Source organism: Typopeltis vanoorti, chromosome 3 (genome assembly GCF_054136105.1).
Source record: "Typopeltis vanoorti isolate ZY-2024b chromosome 3, IOZ_Tvanoo_1.0, whole genome shotgun sequence".
Taxonomy (NCBI): Eukaryota; Metazoa; Arthropoda; class Arachnida; order Uropygi; family Thelyphonidae; genus Typopeltis; species Typopeltis vanoorti.
In genome coordinates, this window is record NC_143551.1 from 59,185,499 (window position 1) to 59,203,348 (window position 17,850).

General features: G+C 35.8%; 1 protein-coding gene across 1 annotated transcript in view; it reads left to right on the forward strand.

The window, feature by feature from the left end:
• The window catches only part of r (carbamoyl-phosphate synthetase 2, aspartate transcarbamylase, and dihydroorotase rudimentary), a 489,668-nt gene that overhangs the window by 151,012 nt on the left and 320,806 nt on the right, over positions 1–17,850 (forward strand). The window contains exon 12 of the mRNA XM_090390424.1: positions 12,433–12,666. Coding sequence (XP_090246550.1) covers positions 12,433–12,666 — 234 coding nt within the window. The remainder of the gene's footprint in view (positions 1–12,432; positions 12,667–17,850) is intronic.

The following is a 17,850-nucleotide window of genomic DNA, read 5'->3' on the forward strand; positions in this document are numbered from 1 at the left end:
TAAATATCTAGAAAAAAAAATTGTTCAAATCATATTCAGTGCATCTTGAACTTATATGCATAGAAGATAAATGAAATTTGCTTTCTTCAGGATACAATTGACAATAGATGATCCCTAATTAGGGACTCCACCCGTTCCAGTGAGCCCTCTTGTTTTTATAGCCTTGGTGCAGGCTGTAAACAAGAGGGCTCATTGGAATGAGTTAGAGTTCCTGATTAGGGATCACAATGAATTAATGCAACTGGCATATCACTCCTCTGCATCCCCTAAAAGCTGTAATCTATGTTCATCGGTTTGCCTATTCTGGAAGATGAAAAACCCCAGTTTCCAGGAGGAAAAAAGTCCTCTACCTTTTGTGCAACAGTGGTTAACGCATTATTTCATTATGTTGGAGGTTTAATGGATTTTTTACAACACTCAGAAAGAATTAAATTAGAATTTAATACTCCTATATTTCGTCCTAGTCACTAGGACATCTACGGGGATTACAAAAACAATTAATGTAACATGCACACAAAAACTTACAATACTAAGCCCAACCACGTGGGTGACACTAAAGTCCTATCTAGGTGGAGCGCCCTCTAAGGGCGGTAGTAGGTGGCCTGGAATGTAAGGTGGGACCTCTGGTGATGAGTGTTTCCCAAATCTTCGGAAGCTTAATGCAACCGTATTTGTTAAGATTTGGTTGGTTTCTGAGAGCTGCTGCTGCTTCTAAGAAAAGTCTCTCTTTCTTGAATTTGCTGTGGTGGAGCATGGTGGTTTTCTTCCATGATACTCTGTGGGTGGTGTCCAAAACATGGTCAGCCAAGACTGAATGGCCATAGTTGTGTTTAACGATGTACGACTTGTGTTCCTCCAGGCGGATGGATGCTGATCTGCCTGTCTGTCCAAAGTACGCAAGCTTACAGCAACAGGGTACTTTGTAAACTCCAGGCAGAGAGAGAGGGGGGAGCTGATCTTTCGTAGAACGGATAAGGGTAGCAAGTTTGCGGTAGGGCTTATATGCTGTGTGTAGGTTATACTTTTTTAGTATCTTGGCTATTTTTTCCGAAGTGCCTCGGATGTAGGGTATGGTGATGGCATTTTTAAATTCTTGTTGACGAGAGGGACGGGGAATGGGGGAGGAATTGATTATTTTTTTGATACTGTGTTCACTGTAGCCATTGGAGAGGAAAGTTCTGTGTATGTGGTTAAGCTCAGTAGTGAGGGCGGTTCCACTGGAACAAAGATTGTGGGCTCTCTTGGTAAGGGTTTTAATAATGCCATATTGTTGTGAGGGGTGGTGGTGGGAGAGTTTGTGAATGTATCTACCTGTGTGTGTGGGTTTTCTGTATACAGTGAAGGCAAGTGTATCATTGGGCAGGCGCGTGACTAAGGTGTCTAGGAAGGGTAAACAATTGTTCTTTTCCTTTTCCATAGTAAACTGGATTCTTGGATGTAGGCTATTGAGATGACCGAGGAAGGAGTCTAACGTGTCTGGGCCATGAGATATTCCAAGAGAAATACCCAGAGTTGATGGCAAAGGAAAAGAGATCTAAGATGTCTAATTTAATTCTTTCTGAGTGTTGTAAAAAATCCATTAAACCTCCAACATAATGTCCTCACAGCACTTAAGCCTCTACACAAGAATTCTAATCATCCATGGAGAAGATTTAGCACGTAAATCCAAGCAATATGGTAAGTCAAACTACGACTATCTGGACAACTAAATAGGCTGGCCTTTTTAAAAAGATGTCGGGATACAAGAGTGATACCGAAATGCGTTAAAATGGAGACCAATTTCCATTCCAAAAAAGCACTCCGTATGTATAAACGTGCCAGCCTAGCATTACTACGCAAGCAAATCGCCTCTACTCGTGCCGCCCTCGCAGTGACGAACGCCGCCATTGGCTCCCTACATACAGAGCTCTCCACCATTCTTAACCCTGAACTTTGGTCGATTCTCTCTGACATTTCAGAAACTTCCGCACAGAGAGAATTTCAAAAAATAAAAAACAAACACGTCAAGAAATACAGCAACCTGGTTAAAGACAAACCACAACCACAAATTCAACTGCTTCAGACAGTAATTAACCTCTCTTCCAAAAGACTCAACGAGGATGCCGTCAGCGCCCTTGGCCTCGGCCGTAATTTTGCCGTCGCCCCAAAAGAAGTGCCGATGCTCGATGTAATGGTTAACGTCGAACAGGGGATCGGTCGCCTACTGTCGGAGGTAGCCAACATCCTCGCTCACTCTTCGCCTCCAAAAAGTAACTTATCATATGCCCAACGCATGGCTCTCCAGAAACTACGCAAAGAAAAAAGTATCGTCATCACCAGAGCGGATAAGGGTAATGCCACAGTTGTTCTTAATACCAGCGAATACAATTGTAAAATGAACACTATCCTCCTCGATCGCGCTACCTACATCCTGCTAGAACACGACCCCACAAAAACACAAGTTAAGAAATTAAAAATCTTACTTAAAAAAGTAACCTCCTGGCCCCTGGCCCCTGACATCACGAAAAAAGTTACACCTTTCTGCTCCCATCCCCCCCGAATATACGGTTTACCAAAAATCCACAAACCCAATTCCCCACTCAGACCTATAGTAGATGCCACCAATGCACCTTGTTACAGACTGTCTAAACAGCTGGCCAACTCTCTGTCCCCCCCTCACCGGAAATTCAGCTTCCTATATAAAAAACTTGACCCACTTTAAAGCCCTCACAGAAAATTTAACCTTGAACAATACAGACATATTGGTAAGCTTTGATATCTCCTCTTTGTTTACCAATATTCCTTTAACTGACACTTTATCTCTCTTAGAAAACGTTTTCCCCTCTGACATCTTAGATCTCTTTTCCTTTGCCATCAACTCTGGGTATTTCTCTTGGAATAACAAAATCTACAAGCAGATAGAAGGAACCGCCATGGGTTCCCCCCTCTCACCCCCCCTTTCCAATTTCTGTATGGAAGATTTCGAAAAACGAGCCATAGACTCAGCCCCACTCAAACCTTCTATCTGGCTAAGATATGTAGATGATGTGTTCTCCATTTGGCCTCATGGCCCAGACACGTTAGACTCCTTCCTCGGTCATCTCAATAGCCTACATCCAAGAATCCAGTTTACTATGGAAAAGGAAAAGAACAATTGTTTACCCTTCCTAGACACCTTAGTCACGCGCCTGCCCAATGATACACTTGCCTTCACTGTATACAGAAAACCCACACACACAGGTAGACACATTCACAAACTCTCCCACCACCACTCCTCACAACAATATGGCATCATTAAAACCCTTACCAAGAGAGCCCACAATCTTTGTTCCAGTGGAACCGCCCTCACTACTGAGCTTAACCACATCCACAGAACTTTCCTCTCCAATGGCTACAGTGAACACAGTATCAAAAAAATAATCAATTCCTCCCCCATTCCCCGTCCCTCTCGTCAACAAGAATTTAAAAATGCCATCACCATACCCTACATCCGAGGCACTTCGGAAAAAATAGCCAAGATACTAAAAAAGTATAACCTACACACAGCATATAAGCCCTACCGCAAACTTGCTACCCTTATCCGTTCTACGAAAGATCAGCTCCCCCTCTCTCTCTGCCTGGAGTTTACAAAGTACCCTGTTGCTGTAAGCTTGCGTACTTTGGACAGACAGGCAGATCAGCATCCATCTGCCTGGAGGAACACAAGTCGTACATCGTTAAACACAACTATGGCCATTCAGGCTTGGCTGACCATGTTTTGGACACCACCCACAGAGTATCATGGAAGAAAACCACCATGCTCCACCACAGCAAATTCAAGAAAGAGAGACTTTTCTTAGAAGCAGCAGCAGCTCTCAGAAACCAACCAAATCTTAACAAATACGGTTGCATTAAGCTTCCGAAGATTTGGGAAACACTCATCACCAGAGGTCCCACCTTACATTCCAGGCCACCTACTACCGCCCTTAGAGGGCGCTCCACCTAGATAGGACTTTAGTGTCACCCACGTGGTTGGGCTTAGTATTGTAAGTTTTTGTGTGCGTGTTACATTAATTGTTTTTGTAATCCCCGTAGATGTCCTAGTGACTAGGACGAAATATAGGAGTATTAAATTCTAATTTAATTCTTTCTGAGTGTTGTAAAAAATCCATTAAAACTCCAACATAACGTCCTCACAGCACTTAAGCCTCTACACAAGAATCATTATTTCATTGAAAAGACTTTTAAGGTTCTTGACATCATAGACAGGATTCAAACCCATGTCTTTCTGGCCAAAAAGCTCATTTATATCAACTGAGCTATGGAGATTTCAGTGGAAGATTTAAATTAGATATGTTTATCACAGCTTTTCCTGTTGCTGCATGTAGTTAGTAGCCAGGAGATCCATGGATAGACTTACTGCCATGATCTCTCTCTAGCTCATTTAGCATTATCCAGGGTGCACTTCGAGGAGGCACAATGGAAATGGGAATGGAACATGAATACTAATGCCCAACTCGAAACTTGGTTTGATAGGCATTGTCTCAACATCCCAGTATGGAATTGAGCTGAAAGACACGGATAACATTGAACAGGATTCATACCGGCCATGGAAGATGTGCAAGCTTTCTGTACAAGTGGGGAAAATTCCTTCACCAGAGTGTGACTGCGGGCACCCGAATCAATCAATCCACCATATTTTCACTGAGTGTAGTCTTCGTGCATATATGGATCAAAGAAACTACTTCCTGGAGGCGACAACGCCTGTTAGAGATTGGATCAGGGAACTCGATCTTGTTCATCGAAAGTGTAATTGTCTTTGTTTTACTCTGTTTGTCACTTACTTTTTACATACTTATATTGACTTGTGTACATGCACCTTTATAACTGCCTGTAGGTTGCCATATGCTAAATAAAAAATAAATCTTTCATTTTTCAATTGACTCAAACTTTTGAAATTTTAGTGAAGCCCAACTTCCAATTTCTTCCAGATGCAACCTTGAAGTTGCATCCATAAGTAAACGAATTTTCCAGAAAATGACTGTTGATCATTTGAAGAGTGGACATTTTGTAGGCAGCTAAAACAGTGTTATTTGTTAAAGGTTGAGAGTTTTTCAATCTGTTAACATATGGTATGGGTCCCGTGACAATTTCCTATATATATATAAAAAAAAAAAAGTGAAATACTGAGAGAATAAGAGGTTTGCTGTAGCTTAGTGACATTAATTTTCTTAGTAGGATTGTTGTTGCTAGTATATTGGAATTTCAAAGGAGGACTTGCTTCTGAAACCAAGTAGTCATTTCTCAGTTGCAGCATAAGTATCTGAATTTGTTCAAGATATATTATTATTAAATCTCCATAGAGTCAAGACTCATTGTAGGAGATCCCATTGTCACGTGTATTACACACATCTTTACTTTGCTTCTAGACAAATTCAACTTATTATTATTCTTGTTAGTTTCAATAAGAAACATTGTCAAATGATATGTCAATAGTACTTATAGTGTCATTTTCCTGAAGTTCTGCCAAATTTTTTTAATTTGTATGATCATTTATTTTAAAGCTATTGGATACACATGAAGAAAATCATTATGCCTTTGTTAATGAAACATTGTCATTCTAATATTTTACAAAGCAGTAAGTGAAACTTTTGTTTTTGTCATTGGTTGCTGAGATGCTATTGAGTCTAATAATTCCCCAAAACCTAATCATCACTGGAAGACACATAATTATAACTCATTAAAATGTTAAAACCAGGTTTATATAAACCAGTATAGTTTTTGTACTTGTTAACTGCTAAATCAAAAGTTAATCTAACATAATACAGTAACTGGTCCTCCCAATACTCCTCTATGGAACTGAATGCTGGAATCTCAAAAAGGCTGAAGAGAAAAATTATTAGTTACTGAAATAGGTTGGCTAAGAAGATTACTTGGAGTATTTCTGTTGGATCGACTAAGAAATGAAGACATAAGGAAACGACTAAAACAAGAAATAACAATAATAGACAAAATCCAAGAAGGAAGACTGCGATGGTTTGGCCACGTGACCAGAATTGAAACAGAAAGACTACCATCTAATGCCCTGAATACAACGATGGAAGGTAAAAGATCCAAAGGATGGCTTAGAATTAGATGGATAGACAAAATAAAAGAGGACCTGAAAACCAAATCCTGGACAGAATTGTTTTGTCACTCACTTTAGCAAACTCCTAGGTGACTGTAACGATAGTAATGAATAGTTTGCTATATTTAAAATGTACTTTGAATGGTGATTTTTATATATACTTTACTGAAGCTTCAATAATAAGTTCCTATAGTTTAAATTATTAATTGGAGCAATAAGCTACATATTGAGGATTTCAAAACTGTGGCTAATAATTATTCAGATGAGAATTATGTTGTTAAAAGGAAAGAGAATAGCATGTACTAATCTTATCAGACAGTCAAATGGATGTGTAATCCTGTCGAGCAAGAGATTCATAAGAAAAGAATTATGGAAGGAATACTGGGTGTAGTATTCCTTCCACAATGCAGCAACTATCCCCTTATGCCTTATGTAGGCATAAGGGTATAGTTGCTGCATTGAATTCCTCTTTGTAAGCCTATTGGAAGTTAGATTAAATCTTAATAGACTTCCAATAGGCTCGCATATTATCATCACTCTGCCAAGCAACCAACTGTAGTGTAGAAAGTACTGATGATATTATGGAATTGTTATTGAGAGGGAGATGAGGAAATGGAAATTATTATTAATGGGAGAAATTTAAATAAAATGGATGATAACGAAGGAGAATGAAGAAGCTGATAGTACAACAAGTAGTAAATTTTCAGAGCAACATTATAAAGCTATTTGAAACTTTTACATAAATCTACTGTAAAATAGAATGGATACACTAATGCTTGGTTGGCTGGCTGGTTGATTGAGTGTATAGCAAATTTGCTCTCCATTCAACAGGCTATGGGATCACATCCCACCTGTAGGTGTGGATGTTTATGAATGTATTTAGGTGCTAGGTGAATTTGGTTCTCTGGTTGGAATCATTACTCTTTTTGGAGAGCTGAAATGACTTGAAAAATTTTTCTTAGAACAATGCTTCAAAATTGTCTAACATTTGGCTTGTCCATAGTACTAATATCAATGCATTATAGGATTTACCTTTTATGCATGGTATTTGCAAAAAAAAATGTGTGTGGAAAGTTTTTTTACTTTGGGTGTATTATATTATACATTACAGATACCACGAAATTTCATACTTGGTTTTAATATTTTTCCGAAGTAAGCAACCTTGCATGTGAAATATATTCACGTCTGAGCTACTTATATATAGATGCTAATGACTTTATATCACTTGCCTTAGTATGTATCCCATAATGCAAAGCACATCTCCTTTCAGGCATATAAAATGCAATGCATAATGGAAAGGGTCATTACCCAGACCGATTTCGACATTTATTAAGGTCTCATCAGTGAGAGCCAGACCTGGGAAGAGATACCAAGGTTGAAGTAATGCAGAAGTCATATATATCTCATATACAAGTAGACAAAAAGGGAAAAGGATTAAAATATGTCTTTAAATCAACTGTTTTATTTCTAACTTAACTCTCAAATTTATAAAGTAAAAATTCATTTCAATACTGTATTGTATACTAGTTGTTTTGTCTGATTTCTTTCTTATTCTATATAAATTATTCACCTAGCTCCCACCATACCAGATTTGCTTATTCTAATATCTATTTCCATATTTGTGGCATCACTAAATAGCTGAAATATTTTGCTTGTTCTGTAGGTTTTCCATTGAACATGCAGTTGAAGTATTTCATTTTCCTATTTTCACTGTCATTTTAATGCTGTAACAAATTTGACTTTTCATGTCAAATTTGTTACATTAATTACACAAATTCACTATTCATTTGATATCATATTCTTACACCTGATATTAATCAAACCACCTTTCTGTATTACTTCTTTTAATTCTAATTACTATAATACAACTTATATATAGATTATGTATTACTCTGTGTAACATTCTATTTAAATATCCCATATAATTAGAGCAGACTGTGAACAACTTTTTTTCTTGGCATCTTGTTGTATGTTTTTTTCCACATCTATAAACTTAAATCCTTGTTATGCTAGGAATGTTTTTGTCAGTGTTACTCCACAGTTAAAGAATCAAATGGGGGGAGGGAGTGGAAAACTAATTTTATTGATTAACCGACTAGTTTTGTGAAAATCTTTTGTTTCACATCATGAAAATTACATGAATAAACTAAAAAAAAAAATGGGTAATAACAGTGAGCATCATTACCCATGGGTCCAGTGCCCATTGGTTCCCGATACTTGTGTCGCCATTCTTTTCCATTTCTCTCTGTCCATAGCCAGGCGACTCAAATCTGCAAACTCCCTTTCACATAACTCTTTTACATCAAGCCCTCTTGCATTGGCCATCCTCTTCTATTTATACCGTTCATTGTTCCAAGCATTAAGGTTTTGATCTTTCTGCTGTTATCCATTCTACAGATATGTTCAAAAAAACTAAATTCTTTTGAATTATTTTCTGTATTAGATTCTTTTTGCAGTTTACTTTGTGATACAGTTCTTCAATTGTTGCCTTTTGCACCCATCCAGTTCGAAGAATCTGTAACATGTTCTTTCAGAAGTCAATATTTGTCTCAGTCTTTGACCTTTATCCATGTCTCACAACCATAGAGACACTTGTGAATATGCATGTTTACAACAGTCTCAGCTTTATAGGAAGGCTCACTAATTTATTTTAGTTTTTGTTATCCAAGATCTTATCTCTTTTTAAGAGATAAGATCTCGCATCTCAGATTTTAAGAGGTACAGCAGTTTGTGGGATTGCTGTATATTACCAGTAACTATGTGTGTTGTGAAGAATTAGAGAAGATCAGACCTGATGTGAAATCGTTCCTTGTTTTTAGTTGTGCTGTATAGAATGTTTCATTTCAGCTGATTCTTTTCTCCACATAGATTTTTTTTTTCTTTTCAAAATCTATGGAGCATTTTTGTTTTTGCCATAATGCTTGGTGTTTTGATTGATAAAATGAAAGTCTGATTCTGACAACCTTTATTTGGCCTAAATCCAACTTGTTCAAGTTTATCTTCCACAATATATCTTATCGTCCTCTTCAGTATACTTGCATAAATCTTAATTGAAATAGTTAATAGAAAAATTACTCTGTTATCACTAACTCTTCTGACACAGGCCAGAAGAGTTACAATTATCACATCAACCTCCTTGGAGTTAGCAGTAGTTAGCAAACTGGCTCTGCATGCTAGTTAACCCCAAAGGATTCTATTATTGGTGCAAGTAAAAGAAAGAATTAATGTGAAACATCAATTATTAATGAGGATAGTATATAGGTAACAGATGGTTCAACTAATGAGTGTCCATTTTCTAAGAACTAACACTGAGCTCAATGTTGCATACCTGGTGTATGTAATATGAGCCCAGGTACTACTACATCAGATGAAGAAACTCACTTTGGCAGTAGTCTTGGATATCAGCATGGATGGTAAGAGTGTTCATCTGTGGCTTTGAGTTGGCTATACAACTTGTCTCTACACAGGAGTGGAAAGAATGTATGATGATCCCTTTGCACAAGGATGGTACCAAGACTGATATGTCTAACTATAGGACCATCAGTATCTTTGGAATAGTGCTGAATATTTTGGAAAGATTGGTAACAGCTTGCATACAGAAATGGGTTGACAGAAAATCTGTACTTTTCAATGAATAGCATTGGTTTTTACTATGTGAAGATCAGGTCATGTTTGAGTAACTTGCTAATATTTTTATAATAATGTTAGTTGAGTTAGACAAGATGAATGGATACACTGATAAAGATTTTGCTAAGTGTTTTGACAGAAACAGCATGGAAGGCTGTTGTACAAGTTGAAGGATATGGAATTGGGTTCTCAACTACTTGCTCGGATAATAGGATGGCTGACTGATAGATCAAAAAGTGATGTGTGTGTGTGTGTGGGGGGGGGGTCTTCAAGATTTAAGGTAACCATTGATGTACTCTAGGGGTTAGTAGTCCTTGATACGTTGTTCTTCAGTCTTTACATTAATGTACTGGAAAGGATTTCATAAGAGACATACAGGTATGCTAATGCAAAGATAGGTAGATTAATGAGGAATGGACTGACATGCAGCACTTACAATGATTTCGATAGGCTGGAATTGAGCATATGAATGGCTTTCGGTTTGAAATGAGTAAATAAAGTTATATTATCTTTATTATACCATCTTAAAGTTATACCATCTTATGTAGGATCACTTCTGTGATGTGATTTCCAGTTGCATGTTATAAATGTAGGATCATTCTAGAAGAAACTGATCAGGCTGGGGGATTTCTGAGTTTTAGTAGATAGGAAGTTGAACTTTATGTATCTTATAGCAAAGATTGCAAACAACTCAGGATGGTTGCAGTGCTGAAAAACAGACATTGACATATAAGGATAAAGAACTTATTTTGCTTCTTTACAAGGTCTTGATACTATCACACTTGAACTATCGTGTTCAGATCCGATCTCTTGATTTCTGAAGTGATGCAGATTTTCAGAGGTAAGGATGCAAAAGAAAATGTTAGATATTCCAATTACTGTAAAATGTAGTTTATGAAGGCTGATTGAGAATTTTTAGTCTACAAACTAGGCAGACAAGAGAGAAAGAAGTGATATGATAGATCTTCTAACATCTGAAAGGGTTATGTAGGACCAGTAGATGGAATTTATTTTATGGAGAGTGAGGTGAGGACTTGTGTGCATCCATAGAAGTCAAGAATGAATGCTGTCTAAAGAGATGAGCTAGATTTTTTTTCTCGTAGAGCCTGTTGCATGATTGTAATGCCTTACCTTTGGAGGTGGTGAATGTAGATGATGTGAATGAATTCAAGAAAAGATGGATCATTTCAACTAAAATTATCATGGGGGCTGAAGTTGCATTATTTTGTATTTCGAGCAAGTCATTTTGTTACTCCATCTTTTAAATCAAAGAAATTTTTTTAAAAAAAATATATAATATTGTGCCATATCCATTTTTTTCTGTATTTTCTAAGAAACGTTCAATACACTTTCTTCTTTTCCTTGACTGTCTCTTTAACTTCCTAGGTCCACCAAGGAGTTCTGAGTTTATTCTTGTTAACAATTTAATCAATTGGTGTTTTATTCAGGGTTTGTGACAATGTCCAAGGTTGGTTCTTGTTTTCAGACTTTCAGTTTTTCCTGAATAATGTTATCCAGAGTATTTTATTGAAATTTGGTATTTATATCCTTAAATAGTTGAGCTCCTGTGAATGGTCTGAATGACCATTTACAGGAGCAAGGAATAAATCATTTTAATATAATCCCCTCTAGATGGATGGAATCCAGGATTTGTGATGTACAATGTGTCCATCTATATATGGTGATTCAAGTTGGTGGTTATTTTTATTCTCAAATTAATTTTAACTGATATTAATAATTCTAAAGATGAAATTTATCACAATATGGTATATAGAATATGTTGAAATTTCAGTCATTTCAATTTTTATATCAACTAATTTTATTTTGGTATATTGAATGCTGTTACCCTATAGAAATGCTGTTATGATATCCACATTTCTGTGATTGTAATTGTTTTCATAATTATATACCATTACTAATTATTTAGAATATTTTGATTATTCATAGATTTACTATGTTATGTTGGCTGTATATACTATTGCAAATTTCATGTATCAAAAGAGGAAATAAATCCTGGTCCAACATTCCTTTAGGATAGCCTCTTGTTATCTGTATGTGTTCTGTTACTGTCATCCTCTGCAGGAACATTATCTTTGAGGAAGGGTATTGTAAGCTGATATGCTAGTATTAAATGTAATAGTCATTACTTTTATATATTAACACCATAAATACTTGTTTTATAAGGGCCTGCGTAGCTCAGTGGAAGTGGTGGTTGCATCCTTTGTGCTAGACTTAAGTTCAAAGTCTAGTCACCAATAGAGGGGTCTTTTCTAAGCCTTTCTTCAATCAGTTCCTGAGTTAGTCGGTCTCTGGCATTGGCAAGCAGATTTTTTTCTCCTGGAAACTTGGATTTTTCATCCCATAAACTTGAGAAAATTGACCATAGAACCCACGCTATTTCAGACAATAACATATCCTGTTAGGCTTGGGTATCAAGAGATGGCAGAACCTGTTTGCTAGTCTCTTCATCAGTTGGTGCTTATAATTAGTTATAAGTTATAGTTATAGATTTGGGCCAGCTATCTCTCTGATTGGCTTCCAGTGGAGATTGAACTGCCGACTTAGTCTCCAAAACTTAGATAGGGCTAAAATGGCCTTGCCTATTCCCTATAAGGGAATAAAATGCATTACCTATTTTTTTTTTATGCTTGTTTTATCTAAGACAATGATTTTTTCATTTTGGTTTAAAGTATGATTTTAAATGTTATTTTTCAATATAGGTTATCAAATCAGAAAGACCAGATGGTATTTTATTGAATTTTGGTGGCCAAACTGCACTTAACTGTGGTATAGAATTGCAGAAGAAAGGTGTATTTGAAAAATACAAAGTTCAGGTATTAGGAACTTCAATTGCTTCTATAATAAATTCTGAAGATAGAAAACTTTTTGCAGAACTGGTTTCAGAAATTGGAGAAAAAGTTGTACCAAGTGCTGCTGCATACTCTGTAGAAGAGGTGAGTTTTTTAATTAAATGGCTGTGCATCTATTGTTATTGTAGTAACTAATCACTAAGTCTGAATTAAGCACTGCTTTCAATTATAATGAATAGTGTTGACAAGTCTGTTTTTTCCTATATATTTCTGAAAATATCAACTTGCTGTTCTCTCCCTCACTGGTCCTAAGGTGTAGGTAAGATAATAGGGTCTTGCAATATCATCATCAAATTCCTGATATCTACCCTTATGGAATATACAGCATATTGTGATAGCACTACATGAAAAAGTTGCACCATTACTAACTTCTGTTAACAATTTTTCTCCAAATTAATCTGTTATCTGTGAAGACTCCAATATTATCAGCTCTTATATTTCTGTATTCTAAGGCATCTTATACTGTATCAATTCATCTAGATCTAGGTCTTCTGAATCTTTTTCCTGATAATCTAACAAAGAACACTTGTTTTGCTAATCTTTCTTCTCCAAATTCAGTTTACATGTGAGTTGCAAGACTCAAATGTAGATTGAATACTGCCTGATGTAATGTTCCATTTATACCAAATAACTGTAGTGCTTTTTGAACAGCTTTTCTCATGGTACCTTGTCATATGCCTTTTCCAGATCTAAAAAACTTAAATATACAGATCCTTGCTATATTCCCATGATTTCTTAGCTATTTTTCTTAAAGATGAAAATCTAATCCTGACAACCTCTGTTTGGCCTGAAAATTCCTATGTAATTCTTACATTCAATTTCCCCTCCTCCCCCATTTTTATAGATGGATACTAGAAGAGCTCCACTACAATGATCTAAAGTTTGACTCTCTGTCCAGGCCTTCCGAATTATGCATTGCAGCCATTGTATAAAACTTTTACCTCTGTTAATTTTTTTTTTTTTTTTTTTTTTTTAGGTTCTATATTATATTTTTCACCTAACTTTTTACAGGTTCTTTCCCTAGGCCTGTGTGTTTAGTGTTTCACTATACCAGTCACATGAAAAATTAAGCTTCTGTTTATATATTTTATTAAAGCATGTATCTCTAAATATAACATATAAAATAAATTTGTGTTAGAATATTAGTGACTCTCTCTCTCTCTCTCTCTCTCTCTCTCTCTCTCAGCTGTTCATTTCCATAATCACAGTAGAGCATATGCTGTATTCTGTCAATTTACACCTGCATGAAATGATATCATGAGAGCCATATATCATGAACAGCAAAGAGACATTTTTCCAAAAATGGAGAACTGGATACTTTTAATTGCAATGTGATGAAATTTCTTTTTCCACTTGATCGTTATTTCATTGCACTCAGTCTACAGGTATTTTTTAATTCCAACAATGTAGAAAGGTATGTACATTTAGCAGATTTGCTGCTAAATGATAAGCTGATTCTGCTGATGACTTAACCATGGGACATGGTAAGGGTTATGGTCTTGCTAATCAACCACTAACAGTGAAACTACAAGTATTGCTACCATATTCTTACAGTAAAATATCATTTTAACATAATATCAACATAAATTATATTTTTATACATTTTTTATTTCATTTTCAATTACCTGAACTAACAATATTTTCTACAGAAAAAATGTTATTTTGAATATCTTAACATCTCTATATTTGAGCATCATCTACTCCATCTATCTTTTCACATTTCAAGTTTTTGATGGCTTTCTCTACTTCCAATTGCAATCCTGTTGGGTTTCTACCACTGGGCTGTCACTGCTTGTTCCATTTACTAATCTTTCAAACTAGTTACTCTAGACATCTAATATCTTTATCTTCAGTTTTCATGTCACCTTGATCATCTCTTATTCCTTCTGCAGTACTCTTTTCTCCATTTCTAATAGCTTCCAGGATATTTTGTTACCTTCCTCATATCTATTTTCTATGTTATTTTCAAAATTTTCCCATGACTTCTGTTTAGCTAGTTTTACAGTTCTTTGCTTTCTTACATTTTTCTCTATATTCTCTTAGAGCACAAGCTGACTCACTTGCCAGGAACTTTTAATATGCTTTCTTCTTTTTTCTTCACTGCCTCTTCAACTTCCTGAGTGCATTATGGAATTTTGATTTTTCTTTCTTTTCAGATAACTTCACCACATACCTTTTTCTGGCTGAATCAATGTTTTCTTCAGGTTTTTCACTGAATCTCTAGGGTTTGGTTCTTGTTTTCAAACTTTTCATTTCTTCTTGAAATAGCTCTGTGTATTTTAATCTAGAGTTCACATCTGAAAACTACTGACATTTGATTCATTTATATACTTTCTTACACGCTCTTCTTGTCGATATGAAATTCAGTTTTATCCTGCTTAAAAGTAAATGGTGATCACTTCTAATCTCATACTCTTATGTCCTGAGCCATTCGGAAAACATCACTATGAATAATAACATTGTGATTTAGATTTATTTCTTGCGTCTTCTCTCTGTTTGAATTTGTGCATATGTTTATGTTGGAATATGATGTTAGTAATAACTAGTTGTGTCCTGAACATACATCCAGCAGGTACCTACTATTAATTATCTGATTACATGTTGTTCAAAAACACAGTAAACCTTCATAATGCCAGCATTTCAGCAGCATACTAGGAGACAACGTAATTATATCCTGGTGTGTTTTCATGTTTGGTTCCTGCCAGTCCTTTGTGTTCTGTCATTGATGTACAATTTTCTGTTGTTATTATTATTTTTTCCCACCCATGTAAGGTTATTTGCAAACCAGTAGTATATTTGTACTATGGCTGGGCTAAGGATTTTTTATTAATTATATATATTTTTTGGTATTTTTAATTTATTTTTTTACGTAGTCCAGAAACCTTGCTCTAGAGCCCAAACATTGAACTTTTTAAAGCCACTTCAGGCCTCTAATAAGTGGGGAGGTGGTCTCACACATCAATGAAATTCATCTCCCACCTGAAGACAGTCACAAACTTCCATGCCCACAGTAAGATTCAGACCTGCAGGAAGGGGCTCCTTTAATCTCCACTCAAAAGATCATTGATATGTCGATAATTCAAACTATCTCCATTTCTGACTTCACAGACCCTGCTGGAATAGAGGCTGAATTGTTTGCTTTCATTATTAATTGAACATAAGTCATTCACCAACCCGGAATACCAGATTATCCTTATAATTTTCCTAACATCCTGGTCCTTTATTTTAACAGCACTTACTTCAAATATCCTTCTGATGTTAGCTCTCCTCTTGGCAACTCTGACCATAGCAACTTTTTTGCTACAGATCATTCTTCTTCCAGCCTGTTGGTTGGAGAGTAGGGATCATAACCACTCAGCCAACCAGGCTGGCTCATTTCCTTTGTTTTATTTCCTTTATTCTGTTTCCTGTTATTTCCTTTATTCTGTTTTCCATCATTTCTATTCTGTTTCTGCTTTCTTTATTTCATTGAAATGAAGTGTGAAGAGTAATCTTTTTTTCCTACATTCATTATATTGAGTCTTGTGTGTGTAACAACCTGTTTCTCTGGTCCCTAAGGGTTAGCTGTATTGAGCATCTATCTGCTGTACCACAATATTCCTCCTTAGCCCAAATATGATTAAAATTTTTCCAAATTATATAAACTAGTTCTATATCATCTGATATGTGCATGTATGCACAATAACAGCACTGTAAGAAGAATGAGTTATCTTTTGAATGAACTAAACTATGCAAGTCATTGAAAGTTTATCAGTACCTTAATAAGAATTAATATCTAAAGCACATCCTTTGTTAATTTATTACTGATCTGGCATTCAAAATACAGTGAACTGTCAATGATACCATCTTTATCAACAGGTTTGTATGTGGAACACTGTTAAAGGCTTTGCTGGAATCTAATTAGATCATTGATATGTCCATAATTCAAACTATCTCCATTTTTAACTTCACAGGTCCTGCTGGAATTGAGGCTGAATTGTTTGCTTTCATTATTAATTAAACATAAGTCATTCACCAACCTGGAATACCAGATTATCCTTATAATTTTCCTAACACCCTGGTCCTTTATTTTAACAGCACTTGCTCCAAATATCCTTCTGATGTTAGCTCTCCTCTTGGCAACTCAAGGCCATTCTCATGCCTTGTAGTACTGCATTAGTAATACTGAATTTTGCTTTTGCTCTTCTAATCCAAGCATTTGCTCTAATCGAATAACTGAAATTATTCTTGTAGGAAGGGGGCTCCTTTAATCTCCACTCTAAACCTCTGACTCCTATCTGGCTCTGATTCTTCAAATGTGCCAAAGCAGTCAGAGACAGAAATTCAGCATACATTCAATGACTCAAGTTAAATCTTCAGCTTCTCAATCACTTAATTACAACCTTTAACAGCTGTAAAAATAATAATCATTCAATCCAAAAGACTTCAGAAATACGAAATATGGTAAGCTTGCCTTCTAGTCCCTTGCTAAAGCTGTTGGGCTTAACTTCTGCCCTTCCATATCTCTCTCTCTCTCTCTCTCTTTGGATAATATTTCACTTACCATCGAAGATCAGTTTTCTCCCCTTGGGTTGACTTTCATATCTAGCCTATTCTGGTACAAACACACCAAGTCTGGATCCTCTTCAGTCTCCAAAATGTATTGTTTTTTATTCTGACAGTTCTCTTATGCTCAACTCGACATTCTGAATTTACAATCTGTCCAGCCTTAGAATGTTGTTCGATTTGAGGTGATGCAGTCAAACCTCCCTCAAAATGCTTGACTAGATTTGCAAATTGAGATCCAATTGGAAGACTATATACAAAATGCTAAATAATTACAGAAGTCACTTTTCTTACATTTACATTGTTTATTCTACAAATAAACAATGTAAAATTGTTTATTTGTAGAATTATTGGCTATGTTTCATAGCAATTTTCAATACACTATAGGAAGATAACCACAAAAAGAGAGAACAATTAAATTGAAAGTGTGATATTATATGTGCTATGACCGCAGGAGAATAACTCCCTCTGTATTAATAGATATTAAAAAATAAATTAAAGATGAATATTTTAAATTTAAATAATTAATTACAATTTATTAAACACATGGATAGTGAGTATTAGTTAGGATAACTTCCAAAATTGAGACAGTTTCAGGCAGTTGTTTTTGTTGAAGTTAGGATTGTGAATGTGTGCTTCACAGCTTTCTTTATACAGTTCTTTCAAGAAGAAAATACCTTTTGTGTAGAACTTCAATAATATTCTACTGAATTGTGTATTTTG